Source organism: Anopheles merus, chromosome 2R, assembly GCF_017562075.2.
Source record: "Anopheles merus strain MAF chromosome 2R, AmerM5.1, whole genome shotgun sequence".
NCBI classification, from domain to species: Eukaryota; Metazoa; Arthropoda; class Insecta; order Diptera; family Culicidae; genus Anopheles; species Anopheles merus.
The window spans coordinates 25,169,880-25,186,900 of record NC_054082.1 but is presented as its reverse complement, the minus strand read 5'-3'; the positions used below and the strand labels follow the sequence as shown (position 1 = coordinate 25,186,900).

Genomic DNA, 17,021 nt, shown 5'->3' with positions numbered 1-17,021 from the left:
TGTCTCTGAGTAAGTTAGTAAGTACTATATACAGTGTTTTCCAAAGATTTTTGGATGCTTCTTGATATTTTTTTAGATTCGTCTTACAATCGTTTCACACATATTTTTGAAACATTATTACAATCCAATTTCAAAGAACGAATCCAATACGTTTCGGGAAGCATCCAAAAATATGTTGTAAACAACATGTAAACTATGAGAAAAGAACCCTGTAAAATATGTTATGAAAACACACCCGACGAAAAAAAACAAAACTTCCTCTCCCCGACGGGGAATCGAACCCCGGTCTCCCGCGTGACAGGCGGGGATACTGACCACTATACTATCGAGGACGTTGCGAGAGGCGCCGTTACATGTGCATTTCAACCACGGCCGAATACTTTAATCCGTGCACGCATATTCGCACATGATGCTGGATTTAAAATCAGTGAAACCATTATCGGTTATTTTAAAAGCTCCTTTTTTATTATCATTCACTAGCACTCTAACATACACAGACACAAAACCATATGCTTACATGCGCTGGTTTTCTGTTTACCTAATGCTACGCTTGCGTTGCACATACACACAGCTTTATGCACCCACAGCCGTCGCGCGTATAGTGAGAGACCAACATGGGGGGAGGCCGGCGGATAATGTTGCTGTGGCAATGCTAATCCCCTGTAAACCTCAGTCCGAACGAGACACACACACACACTCTCTCTATCTCTCCCTCTCTTTCTCACACTCTTTCTCTGCCTCTGTCTACTCGCGATCACTGCACAGCCCGCACATTTGGCCCTTGTGGACGGTCGGCAGCAGCAGATTGACTATGCCCGCCGGTCCGTACTGTACGACCGCACCGTTCAGCTGGTTTTCCACCACCAGCACACCCTCCCGATCGATGTACACCCGGAAGTCGTAGAACTCATCGTCCGGCGGGTACTGGTACACGATATTGCGCAGATCGATCAGTTGCTCATCGTTAATGTTAACCGTCATCGTGGGCGAGCTGTTGCTGCTGGCGTTGTAACTATTGCCACCCGGCTCGTAGATCAGATAGTTGCCGCCGGTGTAGATCTGCACACCCTTCTGGTCGTCCAGCACAAACACGGCCATCTTCGGGGTGAGCGAGCAGTCGGCGGTCAGCAGGAAGCTATCACGCACCCGGTACTCGTCCCGTACCTCGTTCGTCAGCTGCAGGACGCGATCGTTGAACGTGGTCAGCTTGTCGTAGATCAGGCTGCACACACCTGCGGGAGGTGGAGAGAGGTGTATTAGCATGGGAGCACAGCAGGCCATGGTGAATCAAACGCGCCACTTACTCAGAAACCCGTACTCGATCCGTGACGTGTAGGAATGCTGCATCTTGACGTTGTGATAGAAGCGCGAAGGGAACCAGATGGTGCCACCGTTGATTTGAATCTCGGTATCATTCGACCACTGCAGCACACGGGCCTGCACATCGATGTGGTCGGTCATGTTGAGCGTTTGTACGCGCCCGGGTACAACGGCCGAGACGGCATGATCCAACCGGTGCAGCAGCATATCGATCCACGACGGAAGCTACAATAAATTTAAAGCAATTTCATTAAACTTCAAACGATATCCCAGCCAGTCTACTGTTTTACACCAACCTTAGTGAACTTCAGGTGTGCATCAAGGCCGGTTACGGTGGTCAGCGGGCTGAACCGATTTGCGCGACATTCCCCGGAGAACGGTGGTGGCGTCAGTCGCAGAATCTCCTTCGGGCAGCTGCGATCCTTGGTGTCCAGTGCGCGGTAGATGCGCTCAACGTACTCGGGCAGATGGTACGACACATTGAACGCAATCCGTGGCTCCTTGGGGCACTGTTTCGGTACCCGCGTTTCACCAAACACCACGTCACCGGTAAGCTCGAACGGTCGCTGCAGAAACACCAGCGGTCGATAATCCGCCGAAAAGCACATCTGAAACGAAATAAAAAAGGAAAAGTTTAGAAAACGGCGCGCACACCATAGAACGACCATGCCTGCTCCCCACTACAGAGGGAGACTTTATGCAGAAGACGGGGGACATTAGAACCTGCCCATTGCGGGTTTTCCTACTCGGGAGTAAGCCCTGCATCACCATGGTAACAGAATTGTTTGGTTGCTGCCTGTTGGTAGCGCTGCTGCACCAACCGTCCTGCTCCTTCACCAGAGGAGCCACTTTCGCTTTTCTTGCGCTCGTGTGCACACTTTTGGGCTCAGTAGACATTGCTATGTTTGTCGCATCGTTCATTCAAGGTGAAACTATCCAACGAGCAGGGTGCAAATCGTGATACACTGGAAAACTGAAACCGTCTAAATTTGCAGTGAACTTTAAAGAGAGAGAGTAAAGTAAAAAGGATTTTGAAGGATCACAAAACCAAACCCACACACACTTAAAGAGGACGGTAAGGATTCAATTTTATCGAACGAGAGAGAAGTGTGCACTTCACTGGAAAGCCCTACAAGGTTGTCCCGTCCGGGGAAGTATTGAAAAAAAAAAAAGAAATCCATTCAAACAAGTACAATGGCTTCGGTAAGTGGAAATTGGGAGTTCATTTTCCCCCTCGCTGGGTTTAAACCACAACCTTTTTTTCCATTTATCTCGCGCGTGCGGCAGCTGGACCAGAAGCGTGAAGCGTTCCGCAAGTATCTCGAATCGGCCGGCGCTATCGATTGCCTCAGCAAGGCACTGATACGCCTGTACCAGGAAGACCACAAGCCGGAGGATGCGTGCAAGTTCATCCGCCAGGTGCTGTGCGAGAACTGCCCCACCGACGAGCAGGTGGCGGAAAGTATGGCCGAACTGGACGAAGCTCGCAAGCGGATACGGCACCTGGAGCGCGAAAATCGAGGCCTACTGCTGAGCGTACGGCGCACCGCGAGCGAAACCAACCTTGCCCTCGACAGTGGGCTGGCGGGTCTGGCCGAGGACGAAGCGTGCGATTCGCTGCTCAAGAAGCATCTTACGCCCGAGGTGCTCGAAACGCTCAGGGAGCTGAAAACACCGGCCTTCAAGTCGACGCTGCTCGATTGCGTCCAGTCCGGGCTGAAGAATCGGGACTCGCACGTGGGCGTGTATGCGGCCGACCCGATGGCGTACAGCGTGTTTGCCGCCCTGTTCGATCCGCTGATCGAGGAGTACCATGGAGGGTTCGGGTCGGATGGTCAACAGCCCGAGCTGAGCTGGGGTGAACCGAGCGAGCTGGAAAATCCGGACCCGGAGGGTCAGTACGTTGTGTCGACGCGGGTACGCTGTGCCCGGTCGGTGGAGGGTATGCCGTTCCATCCGCGCATGCAGGAGGACCAGTACGAGGAGATCTACGTCAAGGTGCGGGAAGCCGTGCAGGACCTGCCGGAGGAGCTACAAGGCGAGCTGCACCTGCTCGCGGCGCTCGATGCCCGCCAGAAGGAGGAGCTGACGGAGGGGCACTATCTGTTCAAGGAGTGTGACCGATTTCTGGACGAGGCACAGGCGAACCGGTTCTTCCCGGCGGGACGTGCAATCTTTCTGAACGAGAGCAAAACGTTCGTCCTGTGGGTGAATGAGGAGGACCATCTGCGCATCATCTCCATGCAGGAGGGCGCAGATATCGGTAAGTGTTAACTGGAGGGATTTTGAAAACCTCCCTTTTCCAAAAAAAAAAAAATAATTCCATCCGGGGGCAACTTGTCTTGCAGCACAAGTCTATCAGCGGTTCATTACCGCGCTGGAGACACTGGGTCAAAAGATTCCCTTCCAGCGGGACGAGCGACTCGGCTTTCTCACCTTCTGTCCCACCAACCTCGGCACGGCGATCCGCGCTTCGGTGCACATTCGCCTGCCGAAGCTGAGCGCCGACAAGGCACGGATGGAAGAGGCGGCCGCCACTCACAAGCTGCAGATTCGCGGAGTTCACGGTGAGCATACGGACACCGGTGACGGTGTGCTGGATGTGTCCAACAAGCGACGCCTCGGGCTTACCGAGTTCGAGGCGGTGAAGGAGATGGTGGACGGCGTCAAGGCACTGATCGAGCTGGAGAAGGAGCTCGAGGCTGGCGGAGGTGGTGAAGCCGCCGCAGAAGAGGCTCCGGCAGCAGAGGAGTAAGATAGCTCCTGGGCTGTGTGCCATTAGTTGCATCGGGTCCGCCGGCTTGCCATATCCGCTTTAGCTAGACAATTTTTTTGCTGATACAATCACCAATGTCAGCAGCAATAGCAGCAGCAGCAGCATAGGCGTGAAATGAAGTTATCTCTGCTGCTTTTAAATCCGAGATTTAGCAGAGATGTAGCAAATTTGTAGACATGAGTTAAAAATAAATCATATTTATCGAACCGTTGAATGAAGCCCTAATAAAATCTTGCAGATTGATTTTTTTAAAATAATGATAGACCTTCCAATCAGTTATTGCCTGTTAAATTAAATACTAAAGAATCAATTGGGTTTCAATGTCCAAAGGCGGAGATGTCAAACTCATTTGATCAGATTGCTACTTAATATTGTAGCGCGAGTGGCCAAAAATTAGACTTTATCGAGTTATAGAAAATCAAAAGCAGTTCATTTCACTTCATACTGTGATAACAGTTTAATTGCGAGAACGGTGAACACTTTCATAAAGCACAAGTTTTTCAATCGAGCCTTTATACGAATGATGTTTAGACTTATGTCGAATCACTTCGGGCGCACACATCTACATCGTATAGACGGTATGGATCATCTGGTCCTGTGTAGAGAGCTCGAAACTGCAAGATCTTGCTTGCTTTAAGAAATCGAAAGAATCGGAAAACAGCGGAGCATCCCTATTCGTGATATTCTGGTGACTAAAAGCCGCAACCGAGAGCAGCAAAACATCATTCCACACCTAGTAATAGGACGGGATGAACACACAGCCGAGTATGCCCGAGATAAGAGATAAGGTTAAATATCTTTTCTTCTTCTTTTGGCTCAACACAACCGTTGTCGGTCAAGAAATGCCCTGTACCACTTGTGGGGATTGGCTTTCAGTGGACTTATTGATTCCCCCCCATAGCAGAATAGTCAAAGTTCTATGTTAAGTTCTATGTTAGGGTTTCGATCCCATGCTTTCATGAAAAAACTGGTCAGAACGGTGTGAATTTTTCAAGACCTTTGTTCTTAATGAAATTGGACTCTCTTTTGCACTTCCAACTTATTGAATTGATGACATTATACTGTTTCTCATCACAAATACAATAGCAGTCCGTTAATGGACAGTATAATAACTAGAGGCAATTTTTAATTTTTGAAAACTACACAGAAGCAGAACTGTAAAATAAATTTCGGCCTGAAGCGGTAGCGGGATGCACCGAACGACCCCGAGGGCCCCGAAGTTTGACCACTCCGTCCAAAGACATCGACTCCGTATCATCCAACATTCAATATTCGGTGTCGTCGAGTCCGAGTCTGCGCTGTCTGGGTGGTATGCACATTTGCACGGATTCCGAACCCACGTACACAATTAAAAACAATTCGATTGTCCAATGCGAAGAAATGCAATCCGCGCCGCCCATGGTGATGATGCCGGTGATGAGAACGGAAGGGTGCGCAAAAAATTGACCCTTCCCTGATTGAGTTTAATTCAATTGAAAAACGAACGAGCGCCCGCTACGAGACACGTTGATGCGCACGCTCCAGATTGCTTGCCCCCACAGCATCCCAAAAAATACCTCTCCCTCCCCCCCATCTCCCCCTATTTCCCCCGCCTCCACCTACCTTCCAGTGAGAGCTGTTCCATTCGTGGCGCGTCAGGGAGAAGAAGATCCGGGCCGCCCGGTCACACTTGAAGTTGGTGTACTGCGACACAATGTCCCACTTGTGCAGCACCTTCACCTCGTCGCGGCTTCCCTCCGGCTTCGGGATGGTGTGCGCCAGTATGAGGTTCACCCGCAGCACCTCGTTTTCCGGCACGGCCGGCTGCTTCGAGTAGTTCTGCGTGTCCCACTTGAGCGTACCCTGCAGGAGCGTTTTCTGATCGTTCGCGATCAGCAGCGTCAGATGCTTGTCGCGCCCGATGTGGATCGTGTTCAGCTGGATCAGGCTGACGATGCGCAGCACATTGTTCACCAGCGAGAACGGTGCCTTCGTCAGCACCTTCGCATTGTCCAGTATGTCCGTCTCGAGCATGAACATCACATTGTCCTTGGTGTAGTCCTGATGCACGCGGGCCAGCAGCTGAATGCCAAGATCGTCGATCCGGTACCCGTACTTGGCGATATCTTCCTCCTTCGGTTCGAGCGTTTCCGCCGCCGACGACCCATTTGCCGGCGTGTTGCGCGTACGGCTCTTGAGCGAGATACCACTGGTCATGTTTTCGGGCCGGTAGAAGCTATAGCTGATCGATTTGCCCGCAATGTCCCACACAATCTCGTTGTTGACCGGTATGTACACCAGGAAGCCCTGCTCGCGGATGGTCGAGTACTCCACATCGTTGATCGGGTTGTAGCTGCGGATCTTGACCACGGCGTACGAGGAGTACCGCACGTCCACCTGGTTGCTGCGGGCCACCTTATCCATCAGCATCATCTGCTGCGTAGTGTTGCCGCGCACCGTCGCCAGCACGGTGTTCTCGATCAGTATGTCGGCCGGCGTACCGAGCAGCGTCGGCAGCGCGTACTTGATCATGAACGGGCGGCGCACGATCTGCATGTTCACGTGGCTGTCCCGCAGCAGATTGATCCGATTGATGACTTTAAGGTTGGAAAATTGTTCGTAAGATCACATTTCGGCTTTAAAGCCCTAACCCGCCCAATGCATTGTACTTACTGTTTCCATCGGTAAGATTGTGAAACGTCGTTTGATTCAGATGGTAGCACAGTACGGCCTTGCCCTCAAACTGCACGATAAACTCAAAGTGCAGCGGCGTCGGGCTGATGGTGGACAGCTTCATCGTCTTCAGAATGCTGCTCAGCCGGTCCAGCCGAAGGTGGCTCGAGTTGAACGTGGTCAGCCGGTTGATGACGGCATCACTCAGTCCCCGTGCCTTAATGTACAGCTGTGAAGTTGGATCGGAAAACAAGATGGAAACATTACACACGCGCTGGTATTGCGGACCGCTTTCCTCCCGGAACCTACTCCCAGCTGGCCTGTGAACCGTCCGAGCGCCTCCGTGTCGAACTTGAGCGATGCAATCATCGGCAGATCGGTCTGGTGGCTACCGATCAGCATCGTCTGCAGCATCGAGCCGATGTGGAACTTGCGGTCTCGGTAGTCGAACAGATAGTTCCCGGTGACCCAGTACTTGGGTGCGGGTGCATCCGGCAGCTGGCGGGTCATGTAGGCGAGCAGCAGTTTGCTGTGGAGGGAGATGGTACGTGGGTTTAAAAAGGGTGATCCTTCAACTGTTCCTGGATCACTTTCCGCCATACTTACAGATGCTGGTAGCACGGGTAGGTCGTCTCGGAGATGCTCAGCACGGTCGTGCGATAGAAGTTGATCATGTGCGGATCATTCTCCGTCTTGATCACACTGTACAGGCCCAGCAACCGGCCCGGCGTTGGGTTGGAGAACAGCAGCATGGTAAAGGCGGCTACCCGCAGCTGCAGCGGGCTGGTGCGCGAGTGAAAGATTGGCCAGTACGTCTCGTACACCTGGTTCGGGCGGAGATGGGCGGTGGGCAGCAGTGCCAGCATCGCCAGAAAGCGAATGTCCGTGTTTTGTGGATAGTCGGCACGAATGATTGGATCCAGATATTCGGCCACGTTTTCCAGCTGCAGATTGCCTAACCCTTCGAGATAGAGCATCTGCTGCTCGTACTCGAAGCTGTCTGTGTGTGTGTGTGATGGAAGAAAGAAAGAAGAAGAGAAGAAGAAGAAACATTTCTAAAAAGTCCTAAAAATGATGAAGCCTTCTCGCACTCACTCAGAAACAGATCGAAGTACATTTTCACGTACTTCTCGAACGTGTCCGCGGTCAGCTTGCCGGCGACGAACGTGTTGTAGATCATCGTAGCGTAGCTCAGCACGGCCGCATGCTTAATGTCCGGCCGGTCCGCACCCACCTCGAGAAACACCTCGCACTCCTTCACCAGCTCCGGCGACGGTTCGGCCATGTAGAACGGGAGCGAAATCAGCAGCTGCACCGCCGTCATCGGGTTGACCTGCTTGTTCATGATCAGATCGCGCGTCAGCAGTATCGTCGAGGTCGTCCCGGTGCGCGGCACTATCTCGAGAAAGATGTTCCGTGCCGTCTCCTGCCGATAGGACGTGCCGAGATCGATCTCCTCGTACAGCTGCTTCAGCGTTTCCAGATCCATCGTGCCCATCAGCCGGATGATTTCCGACACCGTCTCGTCGTACGGTTCCTTCAGCTTGTTGTCGACCGTCTCGAGATTGTCCGCCATCGCGTTCAGCAGGCTGGCGGTCCGCTTGATTAGCTTCTCCTTCGACTTTGGGCTGCGGCCGCCGGTCGCCTCCAGATCGGGACTGTCGAACAGGATCGGGCTGAACAGCAGCGCCATCCCGCTGACGATGTCCACTACCGGCCGGCCCGGGGGCCCGTCCTCCAGCACCTGGTGCCGGTCGTACCGCAGCACGACGCGCGAGTACAGGAACTGCGGATAGTACGACTCGAGCGTCCGTATGTTGGTGCGCATCGTGCCGTCCAGCTCGGTCAGCATGTACCGGTACGATTCGATCTTGCGCAGCTTGTAGTTGGCGATGCGCGACGTGATCGCCTGCGGCTGCTTGTTCGGGATGCAGTGGTTCTGCGGGATGTTGCTGCGCGTCAGGTAGATCGCACCGCGATAGATCGTGCACCGGTCCATGCCGTACGTTTTCGAGATCTCGTACACGTTCGACTTGTTCACCACGAAGTACTCGGTCGGGCAGCTGCCGAAGATGCCCTGCTCGTCGACGACGTACGCACCCGGACCGTCACCGTGCGCCTGCAGCAGCGAGGCCAGCGCGCGCTTGATGTTGGCCGACCAGATCGGTTCGTTCAGCTTGAACTGTATGCTCAGGATCGTATCGTTCGCGATCGCTATGCGGAACGGTTGCAGGAGGGCCGACACATCGCCCTCGCTTTGCGGTATGTGGTGGCGATCGAGCTCGATCTGCCGGGTGGCGTTAGGACGTTAGTACACTCAGTGCTGCTAGTGCTGAACATTGCGGAATGTAATAGATAATGATGCTTACCTGAGCGGCGAGATTCTTGGCATCGTACCGATGAACGCGCAGGTACCCGTTCAAATACCACATGTAGTTGTCGGTCGCATGCACATCCGGCACTAGCGTTACGTCCGTTTCCAGCCGGTATCGGATGTCATAGTTCGGAGGGAAAATATCAAACGCATCGCAACGGTCGATTAGAGCCGGCGACAGTGCAAGCAGAACTGAAAGGAGGAGCAAAAGGAGAGCGTGACGCATGGACTAAATTTTAGAATCAAACTTTGGCATCACTTAAACGATAAGAGAGTGCGCGGGAGTGCGATTTCCGAGAATATGGAAATGAAAATTCCCACGAAGGGTCACGGTAGATGAGGCATCAATCACAAACAAATGACACGCTTCGGAACGGAAATACCATTTCGCAGCACAATTTTGATAGGGCAACAGTCGCGGCAACAGCAAAGGTGGAAGTTGCGCAAGCGTTGAAGCAAACTCTCTCTCTCTCTCTCTCTCTCTCTCTCTCTCTCCGCGATAAGCATATCCTTTCGCACGGACTGCAATGGTGACGCATCCAGTAGAAATAAGAACATGGACAGTAAGTTACTACACCCGAAAAAAAACACATTCCAACGATAACATGTTGCTCTACTCTGCTTCAACAACACACATTGGTTGCTCTCTCTCTCTCTATCTATCTCTCTCTCTCTCGAAACGGTCGTTTGCGCAGCCAGCAGAAGAAGTCAGTCCGCGCCGCCTTGGCCAACCCTGGGAAAGCAATTAAACGCGCCCGGCAAAGGTCAACGACGATCACGAGACTGTGAGGGCGCAAAGGCAAGAAACGCAAACGAATGAAGGCTCGCTCGCTGTAACACGCCTCCGTATCACTATCATCGGGCTTTGCTGCTTCTTCATCTTCTCCCCCCATACCCCCGAAACGGTGAGGATGGGAGGGCTTGGAATGATGGATGTGCAAATGCATTTTTGTGCCACAAATTCCGTAGTGGTGACCGAAAGCGCGCGATAAGCCACTATCATCATCCGTCAGCGTCAGGCGGGGCCGTGACGGCGGAGTGTGTTGACCGACCGGGTGGGCCGGCTTTTTTTCGTTTCCTTACGCGTCGCGCCTTTCTTCGCCGTTTGGCCCGGAACCGGAAAATCGTTATCGTTGGGAAGAGCAGGAATTTCGGAAGTGGTTACTAACCCCACACTACCACCGGAAGTGGTCGATTGGCCGGAGCCGAAGTGCCGCGCATCCTTGCCGCCGCCGACACACACTCACAGACAGTTTTTCTGGCTTTAACAGTACCGACTACTGATCACAATAATCGCAATATTTTGTCACTCCTGTTAACACCGCTCACGATAGTCGTTCGTAGGAATCGTCGTTCGTATGCTGATTAATTAATAAACGACAGCGAAGTTACACATCATCTGGCACTGGATGGCACACGCTTGCCACTGCTCAACACATCACCACATTCTTCTCCGGCAGCCGAATCAGTCCGTGCTGGACGAGCGTCGCGGCATTACTGGCGACCAGCATCGATCGGCTTGGTTTTATCCAGCTTCGCGGCGCCCGGGACGGTTATGTGTGTGAGCGCGCGCGTTTGTCAATTGAACAATCTGGACGCGTCGACGGCTGCGGTCACTTAACCGCACACACACACACACACACACACACATATACACACAAATACGGTCCGATCGGTGACGTCGGTGACCCCAGCGCGGTGTCATACGACAGTAGTAACCGACGGATGGCGATCAACGTTTCGCGTTCAGGCTCGGCGTATAGGACATCTGACTTGCGTCTTCACGCTCCTAGCCCGTTGGAGGAACTGGCGCTACACGCTGCGCTGTGCTCTGCGCGTTGTAGGCCCCATCCTGGAATGGTAAACACATAGCACGGTCGTGTCGTGCGCTTGGTGTACGCGGTACGAGACCGTTGATAAGCTCTTGTCGGTTCGTTTGTTTTAGTGTGGTCCTTCGGGTCGGGCACAATCGCGCAAAAAGGCGTCGTGCGACCCACAGACCCGCGTGACGAATGATGATGCAACCATTTACACAGCAGGGAGAGAGAGAGAGAGAGAGAGAGAGAGAGAGAGAGAGAGAGAGAGAGAGAGAGGCAACATTAAAAGAAAAGGCAAGGAATGTGGTTGAAAACAGATTGGGGCCTACTGGACCGAGCACGCAGCAGGGTCAATGCAATCGGCACTTTTCGGGAGTCTCGTGCTGCGTTAAGCTATCTAGCGGCCAATTTAATGGGGCGGCTATTTATAGCACGTATTCGGTTGTCGGTGTAGCCCACCGGCAAGGACGAAAGGAAGGCACATGAAAAGGGACCGGCACGACGGCACGCCAAGATGGTCAAACCAAATGACATCATCGTTCGTTGCGTCGGCATTGCAGTTGATTAACATCATTTAACAGCCTTTGGCCCTTGCTTTAAAAGGCGGCAGGGCGGTAGTGTTCGGCGTGTCCTTTTTCGCATTTACTTCTTCGCTGAAATTCTGCCATTTTCTGTTTTGTTTCGGAATTATTCTTCGCTCTCGCCGTGTGCCGTCAATTTTCATTTCCAGTTTTAAAACGATCGGGAGCACTTTATTTGCATTCTTCATTCATCCGCGTATTGCTTCAAACAGTGATCAGAAAAAAACGGCTTTCCAAACGGGATGGAGGTGTTTGCTGTGAAGCACCTCTTCGCTTTGCGTTTGCTTCAGCTGCCCACCGGCAACGAACACTACGTTGCCGCCACGTGCAAGCTTGTTAGAATTTTGCGTATTTGTTCGGCAAGTTCGCTGCAAAAAAGGGGAAAAAAGAGGAAAGGACACATTTACTGCAAACAATCGGCACTGTTTAACCTTCCACACCGACTTACCCATTCGGAGGAAGGGCAGGATCGAGCTGAGATTGCAGATGGCGCAGCATGGTGACGAACTGATCCATGCCCTGCACCACCGATGCGCCCGGATTGAGCCAGACGCGCGGCAGTGTGTACACGATCGTGGACGCTTTGCCGACCGCGTCCACCGGCGAGCAGACGCGCATCCCGTTCAACAGGTAGCGATTCAGCAGCGAACCGATCGCGAGATCTTTCAGTGCCGCATCGGCTAAAATCCCTTGCCAGCTGGTGATGTTGCGCAGCAGCTTCAGGCCGCTGCAGAACTGGCGCTGAAAGAAGGACGACCTCGCTTCCTGCGCTCTGGAAAAAAAGGGAAAGAGAGAGATAGCTGTGAGGAACACGCCCAGAGCACGATCGCGATCGGCAGATCCGCCACAATACTTACTGCTTCGGAAAGATTGGAATAAACACATCATTGTCGATCGACTGTTTCAGCTTGTCGAGGATCGCCTGGAAGAGCACCCGGAGCGGCCGGCAGCCGCTCCGGAGCGATGGGTAGTCCCGCACGAACCGCTTCAGCAGCCGCACCAGCCGGAAGGTTTGCGTCGTCGACAGCGGATCCCAGTACTGCTCAACCAGCGCGGTCAGCTTGGGCAGAAATATTTTCTCCACCAGCGTCGGTATGAGCCGTACGTCCGGATCGGCCGCGAGGGCCGCCTCCGTCGTGGCCGAGCAGCCGTACTGGGCGGCCGTGCGGTACCACTTTTCGTTCTCCAGCTCGACCAGCGCATCCATCGTCAGCGGGTTCCAGCACACGTGCTCGAGGCGGATCAGCGGGCCGAGAATCTTGGGCAGGCAGAGGCTCACGTACGCGTCGCTGTACGCGGGCAGGTCGTGCTCGCGCCACTGCTCGAACCGCTCCAGTATGCCGCCGACCTCGCCGTACTCTTCGGCCGCGTCGGCAAAGATGTCGCGCGCCTCCAGCTCGATCGCCTGCAGGGCGGACCGGTAGCGCGCTGCGTCCATGTCGGGGATTTCGTCATCGCTCGACATGCCGTCGAAGTGGCTTTCGGCCGTTTCGTTCTTTTCGCGATCGCGCCGCCGCCGCGTTCGGCGACCCTCCCGCTCGGCCGCCCTTCGCACACGCTCCTGATCCTCTGGACCAGTCCGTTTAACCATTTCTGTTGGAGCGAAAGAAACAAAAGGATTGTAAATGGTAAAGTATCTTAGGTCTGCAATGTCTAGCAGCAGCACGACACTTACTGTTTGCGTCCGTGACCTCCTTCACCTGGTCGCGCATATCCTGCCGGCGTCGCTCGATCAGCATGCCGGAATGTTTCCCCATCAGGGCGAGCGCCCGCTGCTCGAGTGCCGTCACCAGCGGTACCTTCTCGTTCAGACACTCGACCAGATCGGACACGTAGCATCGGAACTCCTGGTAGAACCGGTACTTGGCCGCCGCAACCGGTGCCCGCTGCTCGCACGCTCGATAATCCATCTGCAGCAGCTTCACCTCCTGCGTGATGTGTTCGATGTCTTCGTCGTGCTTTCGGTTCAGTTCGGCCGTCGTACGGTGCCGTTCGGTTAGCTGTGCCAGGATTTGCTGCGGCATACGCGGACCGGTCGGTTTCGTGTCGGAAGATTTGCTGCCGGCATTGCTGGACGCATTCGTGGTACGCTTGCTGCCAGCGCCGGTACCGGCCAATCGGATGCCGCTCGACGCTGCGTACGCTTTCTCGAGCAGGGCAGCCGTTGACAGTGCCCGGAACTCGCCAGTTTCATCGTCGCCCGCCCGCTGATCGTCCAGCAGTAGGGTGGATTTGTTCTGGAACGTCTGGCTAAAGCTGCCGCCGATTAAGTACTGCGATATGACGGATTCTTGCTGTGCCGATACGAGCTGTGCCCCGGTGACGCCTTTGCGTATTTGCTGATTTTCCCATTCCTTCGTTTCCACGTCGGAATCTTCCGCATCGGAATCTGTTTATTTATTAAAAAAAGGATCAATTAGCATGTGTGTTCTGTCTTTTCGAGTGGACCAAGCGTTAAATCGACAGTGTTACCTTCACGCTGAACGGCGTAAAACTGTTCCCGCCGTTCCTCGCGCTCTTTGGCACCGGTTATGGCCGACATGTCGATACGGTCGTCATCCTCATCGGACCCATCGCCATCGCCGTCCTCTTGCACGGTTCGCTTTTTGGTCTTGTCCTCCTTCGGCTCCTCGACCGGAATAAATTCGCCTAAAATAAAGCAACAATAACACATGAGCTCTTCTACTACTTCTACACAATTGCAATCCTTTCTAACCTTGTTCACGCGCTTTCTGTCGTCGCTTGCGAGCGGCATGAATCATGGCCGCGTCCGGTATAACCCCGTTTTCCAGACACATCTTAAAGTTGTCCTGCGGCTTCGCAAACCGATGATGATGATGGTGCTGCTGCTGCATCCGTCCATCCGTTTCGTCCTCCTCGTTCCCGTCATCCTCCGACGACATATCGTTCCGCCCGGCGCACAGTGCCGCCCGCCCGTTCAGGATCATATTCTCAGGGTCCGATTTCTTAACCACCAGCTTCGCCATCCATCGACATCAACGGTTAACGGTGGGGGAGAGGGGTGTGATTTCCGGGATGCGTAAGAGTAGGTGGGGGAGGAGAGCCAAGGGCCCAGCAAAATGCAAGCAAAACCGGAAAGTACCGAGTATTAGCAGAAATCTTAAAATGGCCATCTTTTCAAATGGTGGGTTCACAGACGCAAGGTAGACAACAAGGCGACGAGCCAAAGAGAGAGAGAGAGAGAGAGAGAGCGAGAAAGAGACAGAGAGGGGGATTTTGAGGGAGCGGAAAAGCGGTGCAAATGGAAATCCTGTCAATTGTACGACGTTTTGAGAATCATTTCACCGATCGCGTGAGGTAATGATGGTGGTAGGGATGTAACGGGGTCAGGGTGCAGTTAAGGGAATGATGGGATCGATTGAAATTTGCAGGACACAATTAACGCACAGCTTTGCTCATCGCGCACTCGGTACGCTACACTTGCTGTGGCTTTGGTTTTTGCTTTGTAAACTAACAGATCCATTTGCGAAATAAATAAAAAATCTAATCAAAAAGTGCTGTAAAATATTTGCAATGACTCCGCTTCAAAGCAAATCGTAGCCCAATCGTTCATAACAGTTTACCAATCAAACTAAACACGATGAATTCCGGCGAAGGGCACAATCGAATTTAAAAAAAAAAAGCAAGGAACAAGGAACGTACGGCCGAAATAATTAAAACCAAAAATCGTAACAAAGGACGATGCGAACTAAACCGAATGCGAAGCAGACATTTCTTGTTCTCGCTTGTAGCTTGCTTCATTGCTCCTTCATCTTCTAGCTTTTTGTTCGCGTATGTATGGGGGTGTTTTCGAACAAACTTAAACGTACTATTTGTTTTTTGTTTTTGTTTAAATACAACTTAAAAGAAAAGAGTAGTAGAAAATTGAATAATAATAACCTTACCACAAAGTCGTCTGTGCGTATTTCTGTTTGGATATTAGAGCTAGAATTTTCACACTTTTCTCTTTTTATCTTATCATTACTGTCGGCGGTACCACCGTGAGCCGACGAGCCCGCCACGCTCGATGACGACGATGAAGGCTTTCGGTGCGGTGCGTTCGTTGGTTTGGCCTGGTCCACTGCACCCACTGCACCGGACGCTGATCCCGGCGGTCCGCTGCCGTTGCCCTTTTCCATGTGCCGCTTCCGGCGCCGTTCCTTGTCGAGCGTTTTCATCACCTTCTTGCTGTGGGAGGACTTTTTCACTTGGAAAACTTCGCCGCCCTCCTCTGTGTGCGATGTGAGCGAGGGGATGGGTACGGAAAATAAAGAGAAAGAAGAAGAAAGACGGACGGAAAGAAGAAAAAAAAGTGCCATTAAATGCGTCCCTTGCGGTTGCGGATCGAGGGGGGAAAGCTGCACGACGGAAACTGCGGTTTTCAATAAAAGGGAAATGTGAACATCCGTCCTGCAATTTGGCGTTTTCGCATTTCGGCAAACAAACACACACACACTCTCTCTTCTAAGCAGTAAGGGGACATCCACTGCAACAATTTCACATATTTCTTCTACTCAATGCTGGACAAATAAAACACACACTTTCAGTGCATTTTTCGCCACCATTTTCTTCTTGGCTTTGGGAAACACTACTGGGAAGCCCTTTCCCTCTTCCTTCTTCGTTCTAATTGTGGTCGATCTTACTCCACTCACGCAAAAACACTATTGCGCACCACTGCCACCGGGGGGACGATGGGCTACAATGCTTCATTTTTGGCTACGCGTGTACGCGTGTGTTTCTTAGGTACGTGAAGAGCTAAATTAGAGGCTTTTTGTTACCTTCGTCGTCGAAACTAAGCAAAGAGGGTTTGGTGCTCGGGTTCGCTTTCAACGACGAGCCCTTCGAGCCAGAGTCCGCCGCAGCACGGTGCTCTTTTCGCTTGGATGAGGAGGAGGACGGTGCGACCGATGCCGTCGCTACCGCCGGACCTTCCGGCACGGGGTCAACGTCCATCGGTGTGGACCGGTCGACGCTGCTACCGTTCTGTGTCCCGTTGCCGGCACCGTTCGGATGGACCGAATCCTTCGCCGACGAGCCGTGGTTTTCCTCGTCCTCATCATCGTAGCCGCTGAAAACGCGCCGCTGGATGGGCTTTTTGGGCTTGCGGAAGAGCGACATCGCACCGTCGCACTGCTGTGTACTGTGTGCTGCTGCTGTTGTTGTTGTTGCTACGGTGCCTGGTGTGTGTGTTTGGTACGTTTCGCGTGGGTTACTGATAAGTCACCATTGCACAAACACCGTTCCAGTTAGCGGAACAGAGGTCGAAATGGAAAGAAACACTTTTTCACAACTTTTCACGCAAAATAGAATGGAAATATTGAATCAAAACACGCCAGACGGAGTAGCGTTGCCCTTGCTACGGCGAGAGTAAAATTTTCATTCCCCTTTTTTCTTGTCCCCCGTTTGACAGTTGCTATTTGACGCATTGCCGAAGGAGTGTGAAAGGAAGAGCAATAGTCGGCACCAATGAGCGAAAGAGACAACTACTACCACCGATCTGC

General features: G+C 52.8%; 3 protein-coding genes and 1 non-coding gene across 5 annotated transcripts; 1 reads left to right on the top strand and 3 right to left on the bottom strand.

Moving 5' to 3' along the window:
- Positions 1–260: 260 nt before the first annotated feature.
- Trnad-guc lies at positions 261–332 on the bottom strand. Its single transcript has one exon. It is a non-coding gene; the product is annotated as a tRNA-Asp (tRNA).
- Positions 333–446: 114 nt separating this feature from the next.
- Positions 447–10,940, bottom strand: LOC121588276. The gene is made up of 10 exons (XM_041906012.1): positions 10,292–10,940; positions 9,118–9,314; positions 7,844–9,035; positions 7,355–7,748; positions 7,058–7,277; positions 6,749–6,977; positions 5,699–6,672; positions 1,617–1,928; positions 1,305–1,545; positions 447–1,232 (listed from the first exon to the last, which is right to left on the bottom strand). Exons 1-10 carry the CDS (start codon positions 10,341–10,343, stop codon positions 745–747), a joined length of 4,299 nt encoding a protein of 1,432 aa, XP_041761946.1. The 5' UTR covers positions 10,344–10,940; the 3' UTR covers positions 447–744.
- LOC121588277 (arginine kinase-like) lies at positions 2,191–4,321 on the top strand. The gene is made up of 3 exons (XM_041906014.1): positions 2,191–2,523; positions 2,608–3,583; positions 3,669–4,321. Exons 1-3 carry the CDS (start codon positions 2,515–2,517, stop codon positions 4,073–4,075), a joined length of 1,392 nt encoding a protein of 463 aa, XP_041761948.1. The 5' UTR covers positions 2,191–2,514; the 3' UTR covers positions 4,076–4,321.
- A 707-nt stretch (positions 10,941–11,647) lies between the features above and the next one.
- On the bottom strand, positions 11,648–16,926 carry LOC121588529 (intron Large complex component GCFC2). 2 transcript variants are annotated; one of them, XM_041906582.1, is made up of 8 exons: positions 16,299–16,926; positions 15,426–15,751; positions 14,237–14,498; positions 13,993–14,169; positions 13,196–13,909; positions 12,378–13,113; positions 11,969–12,292; positions 11,648–11,888 (listed from the first exon to the last, which is right to left on the bottom strand). In XM_041906582.1, the coding sequence occupies exons 1-8, from the start codon at positions 16,636–16,638 to the stop codon at positions 11,831–11,833; spliced, it is 2,937 nt and encodes a 978-aa protein (XP_041762516.1). In that variant the 5' UTR covers positions 16,639–16,926; the 3' UTR covers positions 11,648–11,830. The 2 variants fall into 2 exon arrangements, with proteins under 2 accessions (XP_041762516.1, XP_041762517.1); XM_041906583.1 differs by lacking the exon at positions 16,299–16,926 and having other exon boundaries at positions 11,649–11,888; positions 15,421–15,511.
- Between the last annotated feature and the right edge of the window lie 95 nt (positions 16,927–17,021).